General features: G+C 43.6%; 4 protein-coding genes across 8 annotated transcripts in view; 3 read left to right on the forward strand and 1 right to left on the reverse strand.

Moving 5' to 3' along the window:
* The window catches only part of pigb (phosphatidylinositol glycan anchor biosynthesis, class B), a 7,705-nt gene extending 3,794 nt beyond the window's left edge, over positions 1-3,911 (reverse strand). Inside the window, exons 1-4 of one of the 4 annotated variants that reach the window (XM_053864508.1) lie at positions 3,808-3,911; positions 502-641; positions 265-388; positions 56-173 (exon numbers count right to left, since the gene is read on the reverse strand). In XM_053864508.1, the coding sequence (XP_053720483.1) occupies positions 56-173; positions 265-388; positions 502-613 (354 nt within the window). In that variant the 5' untranslated portion in view covers positions 614-641; positions 3,808-3,911. Of the gene's footprint in view, positions 1-55; positions 174-264; positions 389-501; positions 642-717; positions 823-1,098; positions 1,118-3,807 lie in introns of those variants that run through there. The other 3 variants (XM_053864509.1, XM_053864506.1, XM_053864507.1) reach the window with 3 other exon arrangements.
* Positions 1,058-2,048, forward strand: LOC128758508 (protein PIGBOS1). Its single transcript, XM_053864512.1, has 2 exons — positions 1,058-1,202; positions 1,711-2,048. Exon 2 carries the CDS (start codon positions 1,749-1,751, stop codon positions 1,908-1,910), a length of 162 nt encoding a protein of 53 aa, XP_053720487.1. The 5' UTR covers positions 1,058-1,202; positions 1,711-1,748; the 3' UTR covers positions 1,911-2,048.
* rab27a (RAB27A, member RAS oncogene family) lies at positions 3,248-11,844 on the forward strand. The gene is made up of 6 exons (XM_053864511.1): positions 3,248-3,453; positions 8,358-8,526; positions 9,015-9,100; positions 9,199-9,302; positions 10,372-10,495; positions 10,944-11,844. The coding sequence occupies exons 2-6, from the start codon at positions 8,374-8,376 to the stop codon at positions 11,134-11,136; spliced, it is 660 nt and encodes a 219-aa protein (XP_053720486.1). The 5' UTR covers positions 3,248-3,453; positions 8,358-8,373; the 3' UTR covers positions 11,137-11,844.
* Positions 11,845-12,095: 251 nt separating this feature from the next.
* vrk3 (VRK serine/threonine kinase 3) lies at positions 12,096-19,797 on the forward strand. 2 transcript variants are annotated; one of them, XM_053865992.1, is made up of 17 exons: positions 12,096-12,201; positions 12,718-12,896; positions 13,183-13,335; positions 13,468-13,554; positions 13,622-13,705; positions 13,898-13,981; positions 14,533-14,667; positions 15,059-15,102; positions 15,685-15,751; positions 15,873-15,957; positions 16,878-16,977; positions 17,053-17,145; positions 17,229-17,361; positions 18,322-18,439; positions 18,504-18,562; positions 18,635-18,770; positions 18,893-19,797. In XM_053865992.1, exons 2-17 carry the CDS (start codon positions 12,719-12,721, stop codon positions 18,894-18,896), a joined length of 1,560 nt encoding a protein of 519 aa, XP_053721967.1. In that variant the 5' UTR covers positions 12,096-12,201; position 12,718; the 3' UTR covers positions 18,897-19,797. The 2 variants fall into 2 exon arrangements, with proteins under 2 accessions (XP_053721967.1, XP_053721968.1); XM_053865993.1 differs by lacking the exon at positions 13,183-13,335.
* Positions 19,798-20,069: the final 272 nt, after the last annotated feature.

Genomic DNA, 20,069 nt, shown 5'->3' on the forward strand with positions numbered 1-20,069 from the left:
AAGGAAGTTAGTGGGTCTGTAGATTATTAGAATCTTGGTGGGGTCCAATCTCTACCAGGAGCCAGACTGTGTCGCAGTTGATCCAGTGCAGTGTTTTGTATATGAGAGCGAAGAAGAGAGGATATGTGAATCCTCGGATTCCCTCCCTCCACTCCCACGTCAGGTACCCATAAGTTACTCTGTTAAGGTGATGAACACATCACTAGTTCTCACTTCTCATGGAGGACAGATCCAAAATAAAAGTCAACGATCACAGAAGGATATTTGAAGACCATGTGATGGGAGACCTCCAAGGACTGCCAGTACTCATCAGGAACAAAGCTGGTCTGAACCAGGAAACAGTTGATCAGTCGGAATGTGACGCAGAACACTGCAACTCTCAGCTCACCTGCGGAGGTGTTAAGCACAAACACAGTCGCAAAACACCAAGAAAAGAGTTGACGTTATTGTTTAACAAGTGACAATGTTCACTGTGTTGGGGGGCGGGATCCAGAAGCTCACCGTTGCTGAGAGGACACTCGTCATCTTTCACATACAGTTGAGATTTCCTCCGTCTCAATTTCACCACTTCGTTTTTGCGCCCGAACCACAGACGCTGTCGGACCGTCTCCATCAGATCATGGCGTCATCCATGATTCCACCTGTCAGCGGCACCAAGATTCAATCTCCGAGAGGTGATACAATGTAGTTCAAATGAGACGATTGGACGTCGCGTACTGAATGGTTGTTGAAAGATCTTGAATAATACAGTAAAAACCAAATTAAAGTAACTTGCCTTCCGCTCAACTAGTTTGTATTTACTTCCTGACACCGAACGCTCCGCCTTTTAAATGACTTCCGGTTGGCCGTTTCAAAAGAAAACAATAGTAGTCGTTCAAGTTTATTGTGTATGTGTATTTCGTTGCATCTCGGGGTGGATATAACATCAGTGTTATTTTGACACGATTCGTTTTTCAAGGCCATTTGCGTGTGCCAAATGATCTTGATTTTATGTAGTAATGTGTGCAATTTTGCTATGGTCCAGCAGGTGGCGATGTTGTGCCTTCTACAGCTCTGAGTGCAGCAGCAGAAGAAGAGTGGTCGCCTGTTAGCAGCTACCTGTCTCCTTGGGCTTTTTGCTTTTATTCGTTGCCCCAACGCTCGTGTTCATGCTCCGTCTCTCAGTTTGGTGACTACTGTTGATGTTTCCAGACTGTGCAAAGGTGAGGGTTCAAGCTGCGTTGGAACTTACAAATCGTCAAGTCTAACAGCATTATTCAACTTGCTACAGATTGTCAAGTGCGTTCAGTGTTCGTGAGATCCGTTTCGGAGTTTCAAAATAATAACTTTGTCGTAGTTTCTTTGAAAGGACAAAGTTTCCTTGAACTTTGATCAAAATCTTCTTATTCTTTTGGCTTCTCCCTTCAGGGGTGGCCACTGCGGATCATCTTGCTCCATCTCACCCTGTCCTCTGCTTACTCTTCTCTCAAACCTACGAACCTCATGTCCTCCTTCAGCACCTCCATAACTCTCCTCTTTGACCTTCCTCTCCACCTTCTGCCTGGCAGTTCTAACCTCAACATCTTCCTACCAGTGTACTGGCTCTCTCTCCTCTGTACATGTCCAAACCATCTCCATCTAGCCTCTCTGACTTTGTCTCCTAAACACCTGAGCACATGTGCTGTCCCTGAGCCATGTATTGTGCCGTAACTACATACTCTGTCGTCCCAGATCCTCACTGGCGTTGAGCGGAGAAACAGCAGAAGACGATGATCCGTCACAGGATGCCCTTCGCACAGCTGCTGGTAGCCACGGTGGTGGGCATTACTGGTGGATTGTACATCTACAGACCATTCTTTGAGCCAGCACCAACCACTTCGGAGCAGCCAAAACAGGATGTGCCAATGACAAAGAACAATGAAGCTAAATAAGCAGTTAGATTGTGGATGCAGTCGCCAGTGGGAAACCAGAGAGGCAATCACTGGAGCAGTTCCTGTAGGAGATGAGTCACTCAAGACAAACAACTTTCTGGACAAATCTATGTGACTGCTGCTGTACAGAATTAAATGTTTTACTACACTAGATTGTTTCTAGACTTGATATGATTTGGTGACAAAAAAAGTCAGGATGCCTTTGTATGTAGTTTTTTTAATATATATTTCTCATTCAAATTGATGCCTTGCATCTGCAATGGTGATACAAAAAAATATCCCTGATTCATGAGGCGTTTAGGAAAGTACAAGCACTCCCTTTCTTATCACACGAGCTATTGAAAGGTCGAGGCGCTCTGATGGTTGTGTCAGGTTACATCAACTCCCCATTTTTGTCTTTGTCCTAAACCACACAGACGTTTCAGCTGTCCCAACATTATTTAGAGGGTTACTTGCAACTCCGAAGCAGCAGGGTCAAGGAGCCCATCACACTTCAACTAAGGGCATGTGGAGGAGGGAACGCACAGATTAACATGTAAAGAGAAAGATTCTGTGCTGCTCAGTGTTTAAAAATAGCATAAGGTGAGTGGATAATGGATGGGGCTGGTGAAAGGAAACAACTTTGAAGTGTTCGTGCCACAGCTGCTCAGGATTTGTTGAGCTGAAGGCTAAAAAATAAAGTCCAAGAAGATACAATATTTGTGCAGATCTTAGCTTCTCATGTTACGATCTTTCATGATGAATTATTGACATTTACAAACTAGAAAACACCAGAAGCTCCCTGGAAATATAGGAACGCATGTGAGGCTTATTTTGTTGTTAGTTTCTATTTTAATTGGTGAAGCAGAAGAGGGACATTTACCACAGCCTTTACTGAACTAATTCACCAACGTACAACTAGTAATATTACTGTAAAAGCAACTCGAGCGGCTGTTTGTCTCCAGCCATTTTATTCTCAAACCTGCCAAAGCTGACGTCAAGATCTCACGAAGAGGGACCTTATGGTGGAAGTCAGGTCAGAAGTTCATCCAATAGAGGCTCGCGGTGGAGCCAAGGCCTTCACACACTGAATGGTTCCAGGACTTCGGGGTTCTGACGGCCAGTCACCTCTTTTACCACGAACTGGACCCACGATTAATGCAAGGTTACGTTCATTCAGTTGATACGGTGAAACCACTCCAAACATATCGGCACTACTTTACGAACTTGAAGGTGTAACCCCTTCACAGGAGTTCGGCCGTGTTGGATCGCTTTATCAACGTATAGAGCGCGTTATTTAACGCGATGTGGCCGAAGTTTCGCTGCGTGTGCGAGTGGTGTCGCGCACCCGTTGGGTGTGGAGAGGATCCCCGCGGGGAGGAGCCGCTCCTGCGCTCAGTCTCCGACTGCCCACGTTCACTAATGGCTCCGAGGAGACGAAAGAAGGAAACGTATTCGATTCAGAGCGGTTGTTAAGGATCTTCGACAGAGTTCGGCTTCACTTGTTGCTAAGGTCCGGGCCAGCAGCAGCAGCAGCAGCGGCGGCGGCGGCGCCTCGGGGCCGGTGAGTAACTGTTTTCAGGAAGTGCCAATCGATCAGCATCTGTCGGCTGCGACAGACCAAACTTCAGCAAACTTGAAATTCTAGCCTTCATTGCTTCGGGAAACGCTTTTAAGTTGGCTACATTTCCACCTGTTCTCACTTTCATCCACCATCACCTCCGAGGCAGTGGAGCCAGCCAGTGGTGTTTACCACGAGCACAAGTTTCCACTTAATATCCTTCATTCTTTTTTAGTTTGAGTATGTTAGCAATTGGGATCGTTGCCTTTCAAAAGTCACGCCACATGAGGACCAGCTGATGCTCATTATAATTTGTTTGTTTCGGTGAGTGTTTGCGTGCGAGTGTCAGAGACCCACCAAACATCTATTTGAATCCCTCCGATCGCGCGGCCACTTGACAGTTCTCAGTCTGTTCAGTTGCCCAGCTCCGGTGTTGGGCCTCTGCCCAGGCTGCTCCCTCTGCTTAGTTTCCACATACGAGTGATTAAAGCTGCTTTTGTTTTGCTATTCTGTGGCAGAGCTTTAAGTACCAGGAAAACTTTGGCTCCTGCTTCAGTACCAAGAATTCCAAGTATCTGAGAGAGATCTGTGGAGAAGGAAGCCGCTCACATGATCCTCTGCAAAGCTGCGAGTGTTGCACGATGAGCGGTAAAGTTGACTCATAGAAGAAGACATGGAGCTGCACCGAGCTCACCTGGCCATGTTGTGTCTGTAATTTATGTTTGTCTGCTGGGCTCCTGGCTGTCACACCCTTCCTCTGTCTGGCCTCAAGCTTTCTTTGGCTGGATCCCTCCATATTGATAGACCTGCCATTAAAAACATCAGTAAATTCATGACTTTCTCCAGTGAAGCAGTCAAACCGATGACCCAGAGCGCAAAAACAACTGCATCCAGTGAAGCCAGTGTGTCTGAATAGCACACACACATCGACTGAGACTCTTCATGCTCTCATAAACCATCCCTACTCTGTTCCTTCCTTTAACATGTTGAGAGATTTTACCTTATCTTCAGTAGCAGATTTTGTAGATGAAGCAGGAAGTTTACCTGTCGTCATGGAGCTTCCAACAAATTCACTGTTTTACAAAACCTGCACAAGAGTGCAACACAGGCCTAGGGATGTCCTAAACTGAGTAACAAGAAGAATCGGACGCCCTGTTTTTTTCAGCGGGACACCCTAAATCTCGTACCGTTAAGACCTGTATAGTTCCCAATTCTTCGTCATACTGGTTCCCTTGAAATGGGTCTTTTGCATTGGTAATTTTGCTGAATTAGACAGAAATTCTCACCCTTCAACCATTGACCAATAGCCTCCGTTTGTAGGAGTAATCCTCATTATCATCCAAAAGTGAATTGTGACTTTCCAAGACTTATAACAGTAGAGGTCTGGGTTTCCCCACAGAAAATCGGTTAGTCCAGGTGGTGACCAGGGAGGCACATGACTTGAAAATGAAATGTAGTGCTCATTCCGGTCCTTCAAGTGGTGCTGTATCACTCTCTAGCTTCTCACAAACACAGAAGAAGATGGCTCACATGTTGTCAAGGTCTTGCTGTGGACAACAATGCAGTGACTGTGTCCTGCTTTATTTTTAGGTTTAATTGTGTCAGCTCGTCCCTGCAGTCTGCAAGTCTTCCATCATTCATGTTTTGCTGATTTTGGATCCAACATGTGAGCTGTCAGTTGTCACGCCACCTCTGACTGAAGTAAATAGTATAAAAATATCAGTTCTCCTTCTCTCTCCCACTGTCTTTGAATGAAGCTTGGATTAATCAATCTGACTTTGGGACATGAAAAACTAGCTTCCTTGAGGATTTGTTGTCCACGATACAGCGAATCACAATAACACGCCTCTTTGTGCAGGCGGCCTGCATCATGTGAGGTTAAGCATCGCTATTGGTTGTAAAGGGATTTGTGAAAGCAGCTTGTTACACCAACGGAGAGTGATTCAAGATGGATTGCTCTAATCCTCACACAGACCCTGGATTGATATCTGAAGGAAAGAGGCTAGAAATATGAGAATATGGATCATTTGGCTTAAATATCAACATAAACTGCACCTCAGATAGAAACTAGTTGCAGAGACTAACTCTGAAGTACATCTACAGACATTTCTGTGGAGGAATTTACATTGATTTCATATGAAACTAGTGTTTGTTATATTTGTGTTCATGTGTTTGCTTTCATGAAATTACAATTTTACATACTTTAATCCTTCTTATTTAATTTATTAGTTAATAATTGTAGTTTAATGTGTTTCCTTGTCAGTGTGCATTGAATTGTGAATCTTTTGGATGATGCTCAGTGGCGATACAGATTCAAGAATAAATAGAGTAGCTTTGCCAAATGTGACGTTTCCAGTGTGAAGAACCATGACAAAAAAAAGTAGGTGAGATGAAATGAAGATGATTTTGCATCGATAATGTTCCACTTTGAAACCAAGATTGCCACTAGTCTTCTCACAGAACTTGCAGGTGAGTTTGTTTATTTAACTTGTCTGCTGGCCTCGTCGCTGAGATGTTTGGGAACTGAATCTAGATAAACAAAATGAGTGAATGTTATGTGAGGAACAAGAAATGCTTTTCTAATGTTGACCACATTATCTTTGCTCTTGTAGCTCTTCAGTTGGTCGAAGATGAAGTCACTGAGCAACAGAGCTACTGTTGAGGCTGGTGTTGATGGAGCATCTTGAAGTTTTGGCACGTTAATAGCGAGAATCAAAAAGTTAGTTTTAAGAGTCCAGCTGCACAGAACTGGTGATATTCTCTTACCTAACACTTACACAAGTGTTCTTCTATCAACTTCCTTATAACTGGAGGGAAGTGACGAAAGAAGTTATCTCCATGCAACTTATTGAACTGCATTGGTGTGAAGAAGCTGATGCAATCTATTGTGGCGCTGACATGTGAACTGGGCCTGAAATCGAGGCTAACTCTCACCCCTTTTCTATCTGTCCATATGTGCGACTCTTTACAGCTTCAGCCATCCTTCAAATCATGAAATTGTTTAGCTGTGGTTTTGTCTCCTGTGTGAGTAAGGGATGGAGGGAGGGAAGAGCCTGGTGCATCGTTGTCATGGCATTGGTCTGCTGTGGTAAAGAAAGAGCTGAGCTAAAAGGCTAAGCTCTTGTTTAGTGGCAGTGCTAGTTTTACTCTGACCTTTGGTCGGTAACTTTTGGGGCTGACCAGATGACAAAGCTTGTAGCAGAATGAGTCTTCACACTAGGGTGTCTGTCCTTCTGGTAAAAAGCTAAGCCACTGGACTATCGCAGGAAACTTGTCGAAGGCTTGGGGAAGTCTGGCCTTCAGCTACTGTAAACTACTAGATAGTTTTGCTTTTGATGTGGTAAATGCATTCTGCACTCTCTGTCAACTCAACAGGTGATTGAAAATGGGTCAGTGAAAGTTAGTGTGCTGTCGAAGACAACAGGAAATGAACCACAGATCAGTCGGTTCAAATTAGGTAGAGATATATGTTATATCATCACATGACCCTGGTGGATGGTGTGTTCTTCAAACTCCAGTGGCAACTATTGTGTTCATTAATTTGAGCCTCAGGGTGTAGCACGTAGTATAAAAGTTGAATTTTCTAACCTGAACTGAACTGTGAAACCATCAGTGGATCCATACTGTCGAAGCTGAAAATGGAAAAAAAGGAACTGTAGTAATGGGTTATTTAATGCAAATAACATGGGTATGATATGCTCTGCCTGTTATCTGTTCACCCCAGTTTGTCACCATAAAGAAGTAATTCTAAACCTCCTCAACTTTCATTATAGAATTTCAAAGTTTAGCTTTTTAGGAGTTGAGTGGGTGCTCCGGTTTCCTCCCACAGACCAAAAGCCTACATAGGTGTCCCACCCCACATAGCTGGAATAAGCTCCTCCCACAGCCCCATTGAGGGGATAAGCATCCCAAAATGAATGAGGAAATCAGTTTCCGTCACCGTGTGCTTCATTGGATCGACCAGCCGGAACTTCATGGGTCTCGTGAGCCTCTTGGTTACTTTCTCGGAACTGTCGGAACTCCAGATCACTGGGCTCTGCACGAGACGTAAAGCTGCTTTATCCACCAGATGAAAGGTCCGGTGAAAGAATGCAGAACAATTCCAGAATGTGGTCATATGACATTAGCTCACGTTATTCTGATTCTTTCTATTCAACCAGCTGTGAAGCAAGCAGAAGGAAGTTTGCCTTAATTTAAAATCCCTTTTTTCCACAAAAGATCATCAACAAACATCATTGTCCAAGAAGACCCCAAACTCTCCTGTGTGAAAATGAGCGACACACAACCCAAAACATCTCACATTTTGCCAGAGACATTCAGGGCACACAGCTTGTGTCAGTGGATTGTCTCACCTCTGTTGTCATGGTGGTGACACAGGAAACATTGCCTCAAACTTCAGGCATGTTTTGCTAAATATTAGACCATGTTGGCTTGGTGGTGTTTTGTAGTTCCTCCTCCCAGGTTGTTCATGAAGACGACATGAGTGCGATGAGACATTTCATTACACAATCACTAATAAAAAGAACGAGTGGTTCCACAGTAGTTTGCCAGTCGCAGTGATCTGTGTCTCATCATGTGTCTGGTTCAGAATCACGGGTGGATGTTTGGCTCATATTACTCGCCCTCTGCATTTGATCATTCTGTTTCACTGTCTTGGTTATATCATGTTTTGATTTCATTTTAAGAATTGGAATAATCTAATCTGAGAGATGGAGGGAGACGTTGCATGTCACATGAAAAGATATTAACCAGAACAACATGTGACGTCTTCATCCTGCAGCGAGAGTCCTCTACAAGGGCTCATGCAGAAACCTCCCTGGAACCATGCTCTGAGTCGTCTGAAGACGCTGAGGTCAAAGCTCTCCGACTTGTTTAAACGGTTGGTCTTTTCTGCTTTGTCTTTTCAGAGTCTCAGTTTTGACCATGTCTGATGGGGAGTACGATTACCTCATCAAGTTCCTAGCCCTGGGAGACTCGGGCGTGGGGAAGACCAGCTTCCTCTACCAGTACACAGACGCTAAGTTCAACTCCAAGTTCATCACAACCGTTGGAATTGACTTCAGAGAGAAGAGAGTGGTAGGTTGTTGGCACATCGAGTCAAGTTTGAACAAGTGTCTGGATTGAGGAAGTGATAACAGTTTGTCACTTCAGCTGAACGTCTTGGTGGCGAAAATGTCATGCAGCAGACTTTTTCTTTTATCAAAATTCAAGTATGTATGATGCGACCATAGCTAAGATGATGACTGGATCATCTTATCAAGTGTTAGAACCCATCCTGCCTGGCAGCGCTCCAGTGACACTGGTGTAACACACTGCTGCTGAGTGTTGCAAGCTAAATCTGTGTAATGAAACGTGGGCCAAGCCCTCCCTCCTAAAGAGCAAACACGCCATGCTGCGTGCAAACAGACGTCCATATTTACTCCCATTTATTATCTCTTCACCTCTGATGACTCATGCGACGTTAAAGTGAAGTTAAACCTTCTCTTGCATGCTGCGTTGTCATGAGTTCACATTCTCTGTTTAGTTGTGGGAAGATCTGAATATACTCTGTGTTTGCTCTAAAGATCTATAAATCAACCGGTCCAGACGGGTTGACCACCCGAGGTCAGAAGATCCACATGCAGCTGTGGGACACAGCAGGACAGGAGAGGTAGACGGACCCCTTCCTCCTCCTCCTCCTCCTCCTCCTCCTCCATGCTGCTCTCTAATCTCTTATTTTCTGACGATGACTGCGGTTTTCTCTTCAAGGTTTCGGAGTTTGACAACGGCGTTCTTCAGAGATGCGATGGGTTTCCTTCTTCTGTTTGACCTCTCCAATGAACAAAGTTTCCTCAATGTCAGGAACTGGATGAGTATGTTACCAAGCCCATTCCCTCGTGTTAAAGACACATCTTTTTCTTAGATCGGCCAGTGGGAGCCGTAATAACTTTTTATTTTTTTTAACTCAAAAAAAACTCTTAGCTAGTCTCGTATTATCTCAGTAATTTTACCACAGCTCTTGACCTTGTCGTTTGACCTTGAAGAGTTGCTCACCGACTTTCAAGTTATAATAGTTGCTTTTGTTCATATAGATTAGCGGCTGGTTCTTCACATTTAGCAGGGGTTTTGATCCAAAGCAACTTTTAAAGGCCAGCTAGAGTCAAATACTCATGCGGGCCGAACAGCAGAGCAACATAAGAATTCCTTGTGTTTGATACGTCACCTGCAAGTGCACCTGTGAGTGTGTGCTTTTAGTCAATTTAGGCCAAAGGTTGTGAGCTCCTAGAGCCAGATGATCCTCCATGTTGCTCTATGTTAATGTGGTTAAATGGTTAACCATTTCCTGGCTATACACTGGGCCTGATAGATCAGTGGCCCGCTACTGAAGGGACAGGATGGGTGTGTTATTTGGGGGGGAAGTTAGGCAGACCGAAGATCAGCTTTTAACCGCTGCTTTCAGGATGAGCGGCTCAAGTCTGGTGATGCAAGACGGCAGAAGTCTTCCTGGGTTGGAAGGCGACATGTTCCCAGATGTTTAGTTGCATGAAGCTGCAAGATCTAGCAGCCAAAGTGGTGGCATGGGAGACCTGCTCTGACTAGAAACTGCTCTTAAGCGACACCTGCAGGAGTGTTATGGTATCACCTGAAAGTGGACTGAATCTTTAATGGGAAAATCTGGTTTTGTCCTTGCCAATGTCGCTATTCATGGTAAGAGATATGCTTCATAGTTCCACCAGTGCAACAAGCACTAGAAACAACTAGAAAACTAAAAATGTGTGCACTAATAATTAGCCTTTTAAACTGTGTGTTTACTGATCACTATCTTCTCATCCTGTGTTTAAAAAAAAAAGACTTCCTCTGTCTTGATGTTCGCTTCAGTGGAGGTGTATAAATAACAAGGAAGACAGGACGACTAAGTGAATGCCTACATGTGTCTCTCAGGCCAGCTCCAAGTCCATGCATATTGCGAAAATCCAGATGTGGTTCTGTGTGGGAACAAGTGTGACCTGCTGGATCAGAGAGCCATCAGCGAGGAGGAAGCCCGGGAGCTGGCGGAGAAGTACGGGTGCGTGTTTAAGCCTCCTCCATAGGGACCTCTCCCTGGTACGTTTGTCAAGAAGGCAGTGGCTGTTGTGTTTGCTGAGCCGGGACAGCTGACACTGTAGAGCTGCATTGGTGCTCCTCTCAAAACAAATATTTGTGCACATGTGTAAAATACTGGAGTTCATCGGACACACCTCCACTGAATACACAGTCCGGGTGATGGATGTGGACTACTGGTCCTATTTTAAAAGCTCTAAGACCATGGGCAAACTTTCCTGCTTGCTTAACACAGTGGGAATTTGAGTGTGACTCAGAGGTTGCTGGTTCGATCCCTGAGCAATGCTGGTTTGCTCCTGGAGGCTCAGATGCCACGCTGCATCACAATCTACTGCCGTCAGTGTATTGTTTGCTGGATAAGCATTCAGCAATGATACAAGTGAGAGCCATACTCGTGTCTTTATACCCTGCAGGGTTCCATACTTTGAGACCAGCGCAGCAAACGGACAAAATGTCAATGAAGCCGTGGACGTCCTGCTGGACCTCATCATGAAGAGGATGGAGCGATGCGTGGACAAGTCCTGGATCCCTGACGGAACCGTCCGGGCCAACGGACCCTCTTACTCGGAAGTGGATGGCGCAGAGAGGAGCAAATGTGCGTGTTAGATTCACGACCTTGATTTGTTTTCTGCTGTTTCCTGAACATGGCTGTATAACATAGGAAGAGAAAGTCGTTTTAATGCAAGTGTCCTTTTGCTTTTAACTGGGCTCCGACTTTGCTGATAAGAGCCTGAAATATTGGGTTCAGCTGATTTAAGGGTTGTGTGTTATAGTTATTTATTACTGCACAAAACTGAATGAATACGATTGACCCAAACACCAATGTGGGACGGTTTTACGCGTGACACAATTCTCACCCGGGACAATTCAGAAATGCTTCTGTTTCAGCAGCAGTCAGCCGAGTCTACATACCCTCTGGTACAATTGTATTAATGTGCCATTATGTGTCATTTTTTCTGTTAGAGATGTTCACATATACATTTCACTTTTTAACTATATTTGGTGCCAATTTTTAGGCTTTTTGAAGGATTATAATTGCATGAGAGGACTTGAATATATTTACATTGACTGCAGGTCAATCACCAGGTGCCTCACAAAGAAAAAGGAAAGATTGAATCAATCAAAAATAGATTATCCACTGTGTTTGCTATCTACACTGAGTCGTCACCACGGGGTTTGTCCTGCTTATCTGCATTACACTGGAATACAGATGTATTTTAGAGAAAATATTTTATATGAATTAATATAGTCTGCAGTCACTGTACTTCACAATGTTTCTTACATCATCTGTTGATTTTGTTTAAAAACTAAATAAAGTATTTTCATCATCAGCTTAGCTCATTCTTTTTATTTTTTCCATTTGTGTTTGTTCCTTTCGCAGTTATGTTCAAACTGTATGTCGTTGTTTCATTGCTTGTCTTCTTTGCCACGGACCACCTCATCGCATCACTGTCCTCCACAGGCTGGAAACTGTCGTAGCTCCAATTCATGTAAATACTTTTTACACTAGAAGCGTGGAATTCTTGCAGCGGTTTACAACCAGCGCCTGGCAGTAATGCCGCTGCAGTCTTATAGGGGGCAGCACCGTTCACTTGCATAGGTGAATCTTCAGGCATAACATCGTGAAGAAGAAGGACATCAACACACTGTTGTTGATAAGTCTTCAGTCAGGTAATTCTTTGGCGTTTATTCCATTTGAAACTCACTTAATATTCTCTTACAACTAAATAACAATTGCGTTGTACTTCTGTGTAGCTATGTTTAATATTTTCCTGTTGAAAAGAATGAGATTAAGAATATTATCTGAAGAGAAAATGAAAGCAAGAAGTGGGAAGTCATACGTTACTACCACATATTTGAAGGTTCCATAGAGTGCACACGCTGACGCTATCGATATTAATGTCATGGGATGTACATACATGCTGGTATGTTTTATGTTGACGGTACAAATAAGTAAACGAATTCATTGAAACTTATGAGTCGAGTTAAATTGTTCGTATTAAAAGGTGCTCTTTAAAAGCCGTTTAAATGTGCAAAACTTGACTCTGCGGCCTTGCAAAACTCACGATACTAAATAAAAAACGATTTGATCCTCCTCCTGCATTTTCCAGTTGTTCCTTTCCCTGTGAATCTCTCATTCATTCAAAATATTGGAGTTATTTCATGTGCGGCATCTATTTCTTTCAGAATGCCTTTTCATTTCTGCCCCCAATGCGGAACAAACTTGCAGCCGAATTTTAAATTTTGTCCGTCATGTGGCGAAAAACTTCCCTGTCCTGAGGAGGGAACTGGGGTGGTCCCAACAAGTCAGTCAGCCGATAAATCTAGTCTCTCCAGTCCGGAGGTTGAAGCTGGGAATGGTAAACGTAAGTAAACATGATTTCAATCGTACTCGTCTTTACCCTTAAATGTCCTGTAATCTTTCAGTTGTACACTGCAATTCAACATGTGGTCATAACGGACAATTTCACTTCTATTTATCATCAGTTGCAAAAATGAATCATCCAGTCAGTGTAATCTAATATATAGTGCTCTGGTGAGAAGTTGTGATTTTTTTTTTTTTTTTAAATAATGTCTTTAGATTTGCCCGTTTTATCCCCCTGAAATTGTCTGAACTGCTTTATACATGACAGTTATGTATTTTTTCTACAGCGACTTCCTTTCCCTCCTCATTGGCTCCACGCCCTTCATTGAGAACGACTCGCAAATCCCTTAGCCAAGTCATGGACGTGACAGATGGGGCTCTTCCTGTGATTGCCACCTGTCATGTTAGTGAGGATGACAAGACTGATGATGCAATAAAGGGTATTAAATCTTATCCATGCATCTCTACCTCGAAAAAACCCCCACTGTCATACTGTACATACTTCAGCTTGTTGAGTACTGTGTTAGTTGTCTTTTAAATTTACCAGGTTACAGGTGTGATTTCATTCTCAGATACCAGTGCTGGCATCCTGAAGTCTTCAGCAAAGAAGAGGAGAACTGAGAAGAACGATCCGTCTCTCGTGAAGTCTCCTCGACCTGGTGAGAGAAACACATGATCAAAGTGCATTGCTCTTGATAACTAATAGTCCGGTGGATCTGGTTGCAGTCCGGGGGAAATCAAACCAGTCTCCAGCAAAGCCCTTGGCTGAAGGACAGACTGAACAAGCTCTGTGCAGATCTCCCATCAAAGGTGAATCTCATGGTGCTGCTGCACCGTTCTGTTGATTTTTTTAAAGATTATATTTCCTCTGGCCTGATCAACTGTTGAAATACGTTTTGGCTTGTGGTGGGAGTGAGACTATACGACCGCTTCTTTTAAAATGATTTATTTTTATTATTATCTATTTTTTTATTCTACCTAATACCCCTATTGTGATTATAGTCGGAGGACAGGCTGCTGAAGGACCGACTGGTCAAGCGTCACCCAAAGGTCGGTCCTCCACACAAGCTTTGACTCCTTCAAAAGGTGAGCATGGTCGATCATGGTCAGTTATACAATCTATACAGTCTCCCATTGTCTATCAAAAAATGTACTTTATCTCTCTAAGCTACTAGAAAAATGTGTGAGGATCAATGTTCTTTTTCTGCTAGGTTGTTGGGAATTTATGTGCCTGTTGTCGTGGAGAGTGAGTGAGTTAAATGGCTGAAATATATTTTATGAGACTATTTTGTCCTTCATCTGTGAACCAAATCTCTTGAAACTACAGCTCAGGAAAGCAGTTGATCACAAATATGTCAGCAGTAGATGAATCTAGGTCCCCTGTCTAAACTCCCAGAGGTGAGGTGATGAAACAGTGGTGCAGAGTTGCTGAAACTGTGTCCCGGTTTTAAGATGCCACTAGATGGCGCTCTCAAGTTCAAACACTTTACAGCAGACAGTGCCCTCTGGTGGCCTCTGAAAATCAGGACACTGTTTCATGAAACCTCCTCCCTCCCCCCCACGGTCTGAATGTGGCTGAATGAATGATTCACTCGTGCTTATATGGTCTGGATAACTGATGTGAAAACTCTTCTCAGGAAAAGGGAAGAAAACTAAAGGTGGTGCATCTGTGGAGCCACTCTGCGAAGGAACCGAGCTGACCGATACAAGCGGCAAGAAATGGATCCTTCTGCAAGTGCTGAGTCAGCGTGCGACAGAGATCTATTATAAAGGTGTCGTTTTTTTGGTTGAGCTTGTTTAGGTATTATTTTTTGTTTTTTAAGTCAAATGATCAGTATTCACTCAAGCTGCTTTTGTGCGGTTAATACAAATTGTATTACATTACAACAAAACATTTGAAATTCATTGTTTTTATTTTTGCAAACTGTTTAACAAAATAGCATGTATGAGTTGAGTTGCTTAACATCAAATTATCCCCAACAGTTCTGTATCATTTGGACCCATAAACCAAGATGGAAGAAAACCACTTGGTTCGCATGAACTGGGATTACTGTATGACACTTAAACAAACAAAAGCCTGGTTCATTTTTTAGACTGTTAAATGTCCTTAATATCATTGCTCATTGTAGAAAATAACTGATGTTTTTTCCTCTCTCAAAATAGCCTCGTGTTCAGACTCAAAAGAAGCAGACTACGTTCTCAAGTTGGTGAGTGAATTGATTCCTTTTCTTACAGTTTCACCCTGCTCTTAAAAATGGTGACTGCGTTTAATCTTTAATGCTATACAGAGGCGTTTCTTCATCTGGCTGCGGCACATCACTCCTGTAGACTTGTGTGAGCAGAGCTTCTGCAGCGTCCTCTTCACATGTCAGTCCACACACATTCACCATGTCATTTAAAGCATTTTTGGGCACCAGTTTTGGGAACATTGTTGCTGGTTTGCAGTCGTCTATGGGCAGGGTCAAGGTCATGAGAAGTTACCTCTTGTTTGGTGTTGTGCCACAGTGCAATTGTTTTGAATGAGTACATTTCACCAGATACTCTGGTTTCCTCCTATAGCCCAAAGACATGCTCACTAGGTTACACTCTAAAGTTGTGTATTTGTGTGAATACACCCTGGGCCTGTCCAGGTTCCTGTCTCTCGCCCACTGACCGCTCGGATAGGCTCCAGCACTCCCCGCAACCCTGACCAGGACTAAGCACCGGTCCACTGAAGACGGATGTGTTTGACGTTTCTCACCTGTGTCTCGATGGTGTGAACAAGTGTGTCTGAACTCTGTGTTCATCAGGGGGCCAAAGATGGAAGACTCTTCAATGAGCAGAACTTCATGCAGCGAGCAGCCAAGCCTTCATCTGGTGAGTTTTTTCCACCGTTTATCGCATTAAGAGTGATCCGTCTGATCTGTCTGAGAGAATAGAGAAAAAACTCCTCAGCTGCTGCGACAATTGATCTTTTGTCTTCTTCTGTGGTCTCCAGTGGAGAAGTGGATGAAGCTGAACAAGATGGATTTCCTGGGGATTCCCTCCTGTCTGGGCTTTGCTGTCCATGCAGACTCCTACAGGTGGGAGCAGGTTTACTTGATACAAGCAGAGTACAGTGGTACCTCGATTTTCGTCCTGGAACGTCCTGGAATTTAAACAAGTTCGAATTTCAGGACGAATTTTGCTTCAGAATTCGAACAAAAATCCAGAACTCGAACGTCCCCGAAAAAAGCCGGAAAAACATAACGTGCGCGGACCGATCAGCTGACCCACGACGCGCTTTGTTATTGTGTATAACGCAGCCTCTGTATGCAGACGTGTCCCATTAGCTCCATTTACTGACTGTTTTCTCTTCATATTGAGGTGTAAAAACTTTCCTGTCTCCGCACTGGACCGTGGTAGAGTGTCACAGGGGAGGTGCTCACTGTTGATACTGTGTCACTGAATACTGACACCTGCTGGACATTAAAAATCCCTGCAGGCGACCTACTGGACAGACTGAATTGACACCGATTTGATGACCTGTTGTATATGATAATATCATATTAGTCTTTGCACTCATTATTATTCATTAGTATTCCATATCTTTAAATAATGTGAACCTGTATCATAATGTGAAAATCGTGAAAACCATGTGAATGAGGATGCCTGTGGACTCTTTGCTTTTACAAATTAAATTGTATTAAAAAAAAGGTTTTTCCAATGTTTTAAAATTTTCTAAATTCAGTTATACCATGAAATTAATTTGAACTGGAATGGAACAAGACAAGTCGAAAATCCGTGACAAACTGGGTAAAGATTGAAATAAATACATTAGAATTAACATATAATAATTAATAATGTCATTCTCCGACAGTAGGTCAAAATGTTCCCACACGGCAGACAACTTTCAGATGTGCTTCCTGGCCGAGTCGACACAGTCACGTGGTTGTCTTAAAGCAGTGCGCGCGGGGTTTGCTCCGTGTTGCGGGGCCGTCACTAGGTTGTTGTGCTTGTGCAGATTCCTGACCTTTCCAAACATGGGTCAGAGCCTTCAGTCCATCCTGGAGGGAAACAAGTGTCTGCCAGAGACCACTGTCCTGCAGCTGGCATGTCGACTAGTGAGTCAACCACCTGCTGAGAACAAGCTCTGCTGGATGTGGATCTGAATTCTCCTTCTGCCCTCGTGTCCTCAGATCGACGTTCTGGACTACATCCACTCCAACGAGTACGTGCACGGGGATATCTGTGCGGAACACGTTTTCATAAAGTCTGGACAAGAATCCCAGGTGGGACCTGTGAGAGTGAGCGATGTGACTGAAGCTTTTTTTTAAAGGGCGGGGTCTAATTTTTGTCTCATCCATGGGCGCAGGTGTACTTGGCAGGCTATGGTCACTCCTTCAGATACGCTCCCGGCGGGCAGCACGTGGAGTGTCGTGAGGGCAGCAAGACTCCACACGAGGGCACTGTCGAATTTATCAGCCTGGACGCTCACAAAGGCGCCGGTGAGCCTTTTCCCTGCCGTGCTGCAGTGTTTTTCAACCCTTTTCTTTTACAAAGTGCGCTTGTGCTTAAAGTCCTATAGAAAACCCCTATTATTGATGGAAAAACTGTTGCTACTGACACTCGCTTGTTATTTTGCAGGGGCTATTTGCAGAAACAAATAGCAGAAAATGTATTTGTTTCAAATGTGTCCAGAATGGGGCGGGCAATATGACAACATATATCATGATTTATTTATGTATTTACTTACTTTAAATAACTGTTTCGATTTTATCACTTCTATTTTGCATGACTTTACTGTAGTTCTGAGTTTCCAGACAAATCCATAGCATTCTTTGCCTGAACTTGCTTCATAAAAACAATGATTGTTTCTCTCTTCATATTTTGGAGCACATTTATTTTGTTGTGCATTTAGTTTTTCACCAACTTTTAAACTACAAAGCAAACTTTGACAGTCCATGAGTGTCAATAAAGTTTTGCAGTGAGCAGTGAGTGAGTAGCTCTGCCTGACTTTGGCGTCGCGGGTCTGACAAGGATCCCTCCCTCCATGGTTCTGTGGTGAAAGTGTGTGGTCAAGTTAGAGGCACATCAGCTTTAAAAACAGCTGGAAGTTGCACATGTGAGCGGCTTCTTGGCTGTGAGTGTGTGGGAAGAGGAGCGAGGCGCACCACAGCAGCGCTGTTCTGACTGATGGACAGATCAGCGCATCAACACACTGGAGCTCTACAGTAGAGTGGATAGAAAGAATGTCAGTGAATCCATGTGATCTCCTCACCTTGGTTGCTCCTCAACACCTTCTAATTGTCATGATTTAATGTCATCATATCGCCCACCTCTTCGGACAAATGAGGCATTTTTTTTGAGTCATTTTCTCACGACACACCTGACACTCTCTCCCACACCCCGGCTGAAAAACACTGCCCTATCGCTGACATTTCATGCTGCTGTGTTTTCTCTCTCAGCTCCTTCGCGCCGCAGTGACCTGCAGTCTCTGGGCTTGTGCCTGCTGCGCTGGCTCACCGGGCCGCTGCCCTGGTCCGACCTCACCCAACCAGCTCAGGTGGCAACCCAGAAGCAAAAGTGAGTGGTGAAACCGAAGGTCATTTACCATGCAGCTACAGGGTTAAAATCCTTCTGCTGACAGGTTCATGGACGACATCCCGGCTCTGATGAGACACTGCTTTAAGAAGAACAGAGTTTCAAGTGAGTGACGCCATCACGTCATGTGACCTGCGGCAGCCTCTAAATGTCTCTCTTTGCCTGTGTGATGTTTAGACCCATTTCAGAAGTACCTGAGTGCTGTGGTGGCGCTGCAATACTGCGAGGCACCGGACTATCCAGGGCTGAGGGGTGGACTTGCAGAGGCACTGAAGAAGCTTGGGGGCGCAGTGGAGCAGCCGCTCAGATTTAGGTGAGGAGCCCCCCCTCATCTTCAGCACTTCCACCATCGCCCTGCCTGCAGTGCTGCACGAGTCCTGATGCTGATGTCTGAAGAGGCAGTTTGATTTCTCTTTCTTTGTTCTCCATCCACAGCTGAACCAGCAGCTGCCATGCAGCCACTCACCTCGCAGGAGGTTCAAAAAGGCGACACCCACCTGTTTTACAGACCATTTCAAGCTCCTGCCGTGAATGTCAAAGTGATTTTGGGGTTGTCTTGTTTGCAGTTGCTTTGTTTTACTTGAATCTTAAATTGGAGTGAGAAGGTCCATCATAGGCCTTGTGTCACCCACCAGTTTTACATGGACACTGTCACATCATGTTCTCTGCACTGTGAGGGGGCGTTCTCAAGGAGGGGGGCAGGATTTCACTGGTTACTCAAGTCAATTATATAATTGTTTGATTTTATGTACTAATGTTGATTTTATACATCAGTTAGAGAATAAATCCATGTTAAGACATTAAAGCACAAGTGTTTAATGACTAAGTTTCATGGCATGAACCTTCTCAAAAAAAGATGAGCTGAAATTTCATTTAAAATTCCTTTTAAACTATGGTTAATTTATTTTGCCTGTCAAACCTTCTATTTTCACCCCATACTGGCCTCTTCCAACAGACTTTTCTTTTAATACACCCTGCAGACGCCCGGGAAATGATGCTGGCGTCTACAGTAGCAACGAACCTGAGACTTCCTTGGAATTAAAACATAAAACATTTTCCTGTAATTTTATTATTCATCTAAACTGATCACTTTTTACGTAAGATTTTATGGACATTTTATCCGAATTTGTCAACAGTCTGTCCCAAAATGACGATATATATCATTCACACGGGATCATTCACAATAAAGGTGAGTCGAGAGTCTTTTTACTTTGTAGTTTCTAGTTAAAAAAAAGAAAAACAAAGTGTGGAGCTTTCAACCTAAATTTTTAAATATTTTACAAAACTTTGCTAAACTAGCATCATATGTCATGGTCCCAGGAGTTTTGATAAATTTTACTACGTAGTATTGATGTAATTTGTTCCGACGTTGACAGTAAATATTGGTAAACAAAATGTTTGTTGTCGTTCTGATTTGCTGCCTTGAGTGCCCCCTGGTGGCCAGATGAACCAACTGCACTTTCATGAAGCACTAAGTCACAAAACGGGTCGTGGATTATAGATCTGATAGTTGTCTAAAAACGGATGGAGTTGCCTTTTTTTTTTTTTACGCCAGTCTTATTTTGAGGCATGACAGTCATGTTCAAGAAATAATTAATTAAAATGTGTTTTC

Source organism: Synchiropus splendidus, chromosome 5 (assembly GCF_027744825.2).
Source record: "Synchiropus splendidus isolate RoL2022-P1 chromosome 5, RoL_Sspl_1.0, whole genome shotgun sequence".
Taxonomy (NCBI): domain Eukaryota; kingdom Metazoa; phylum Chordata; class Actinopteri; order Syngnathiformes; family Callionymidae; genus Synchiropus; species Synchiropus splendidus.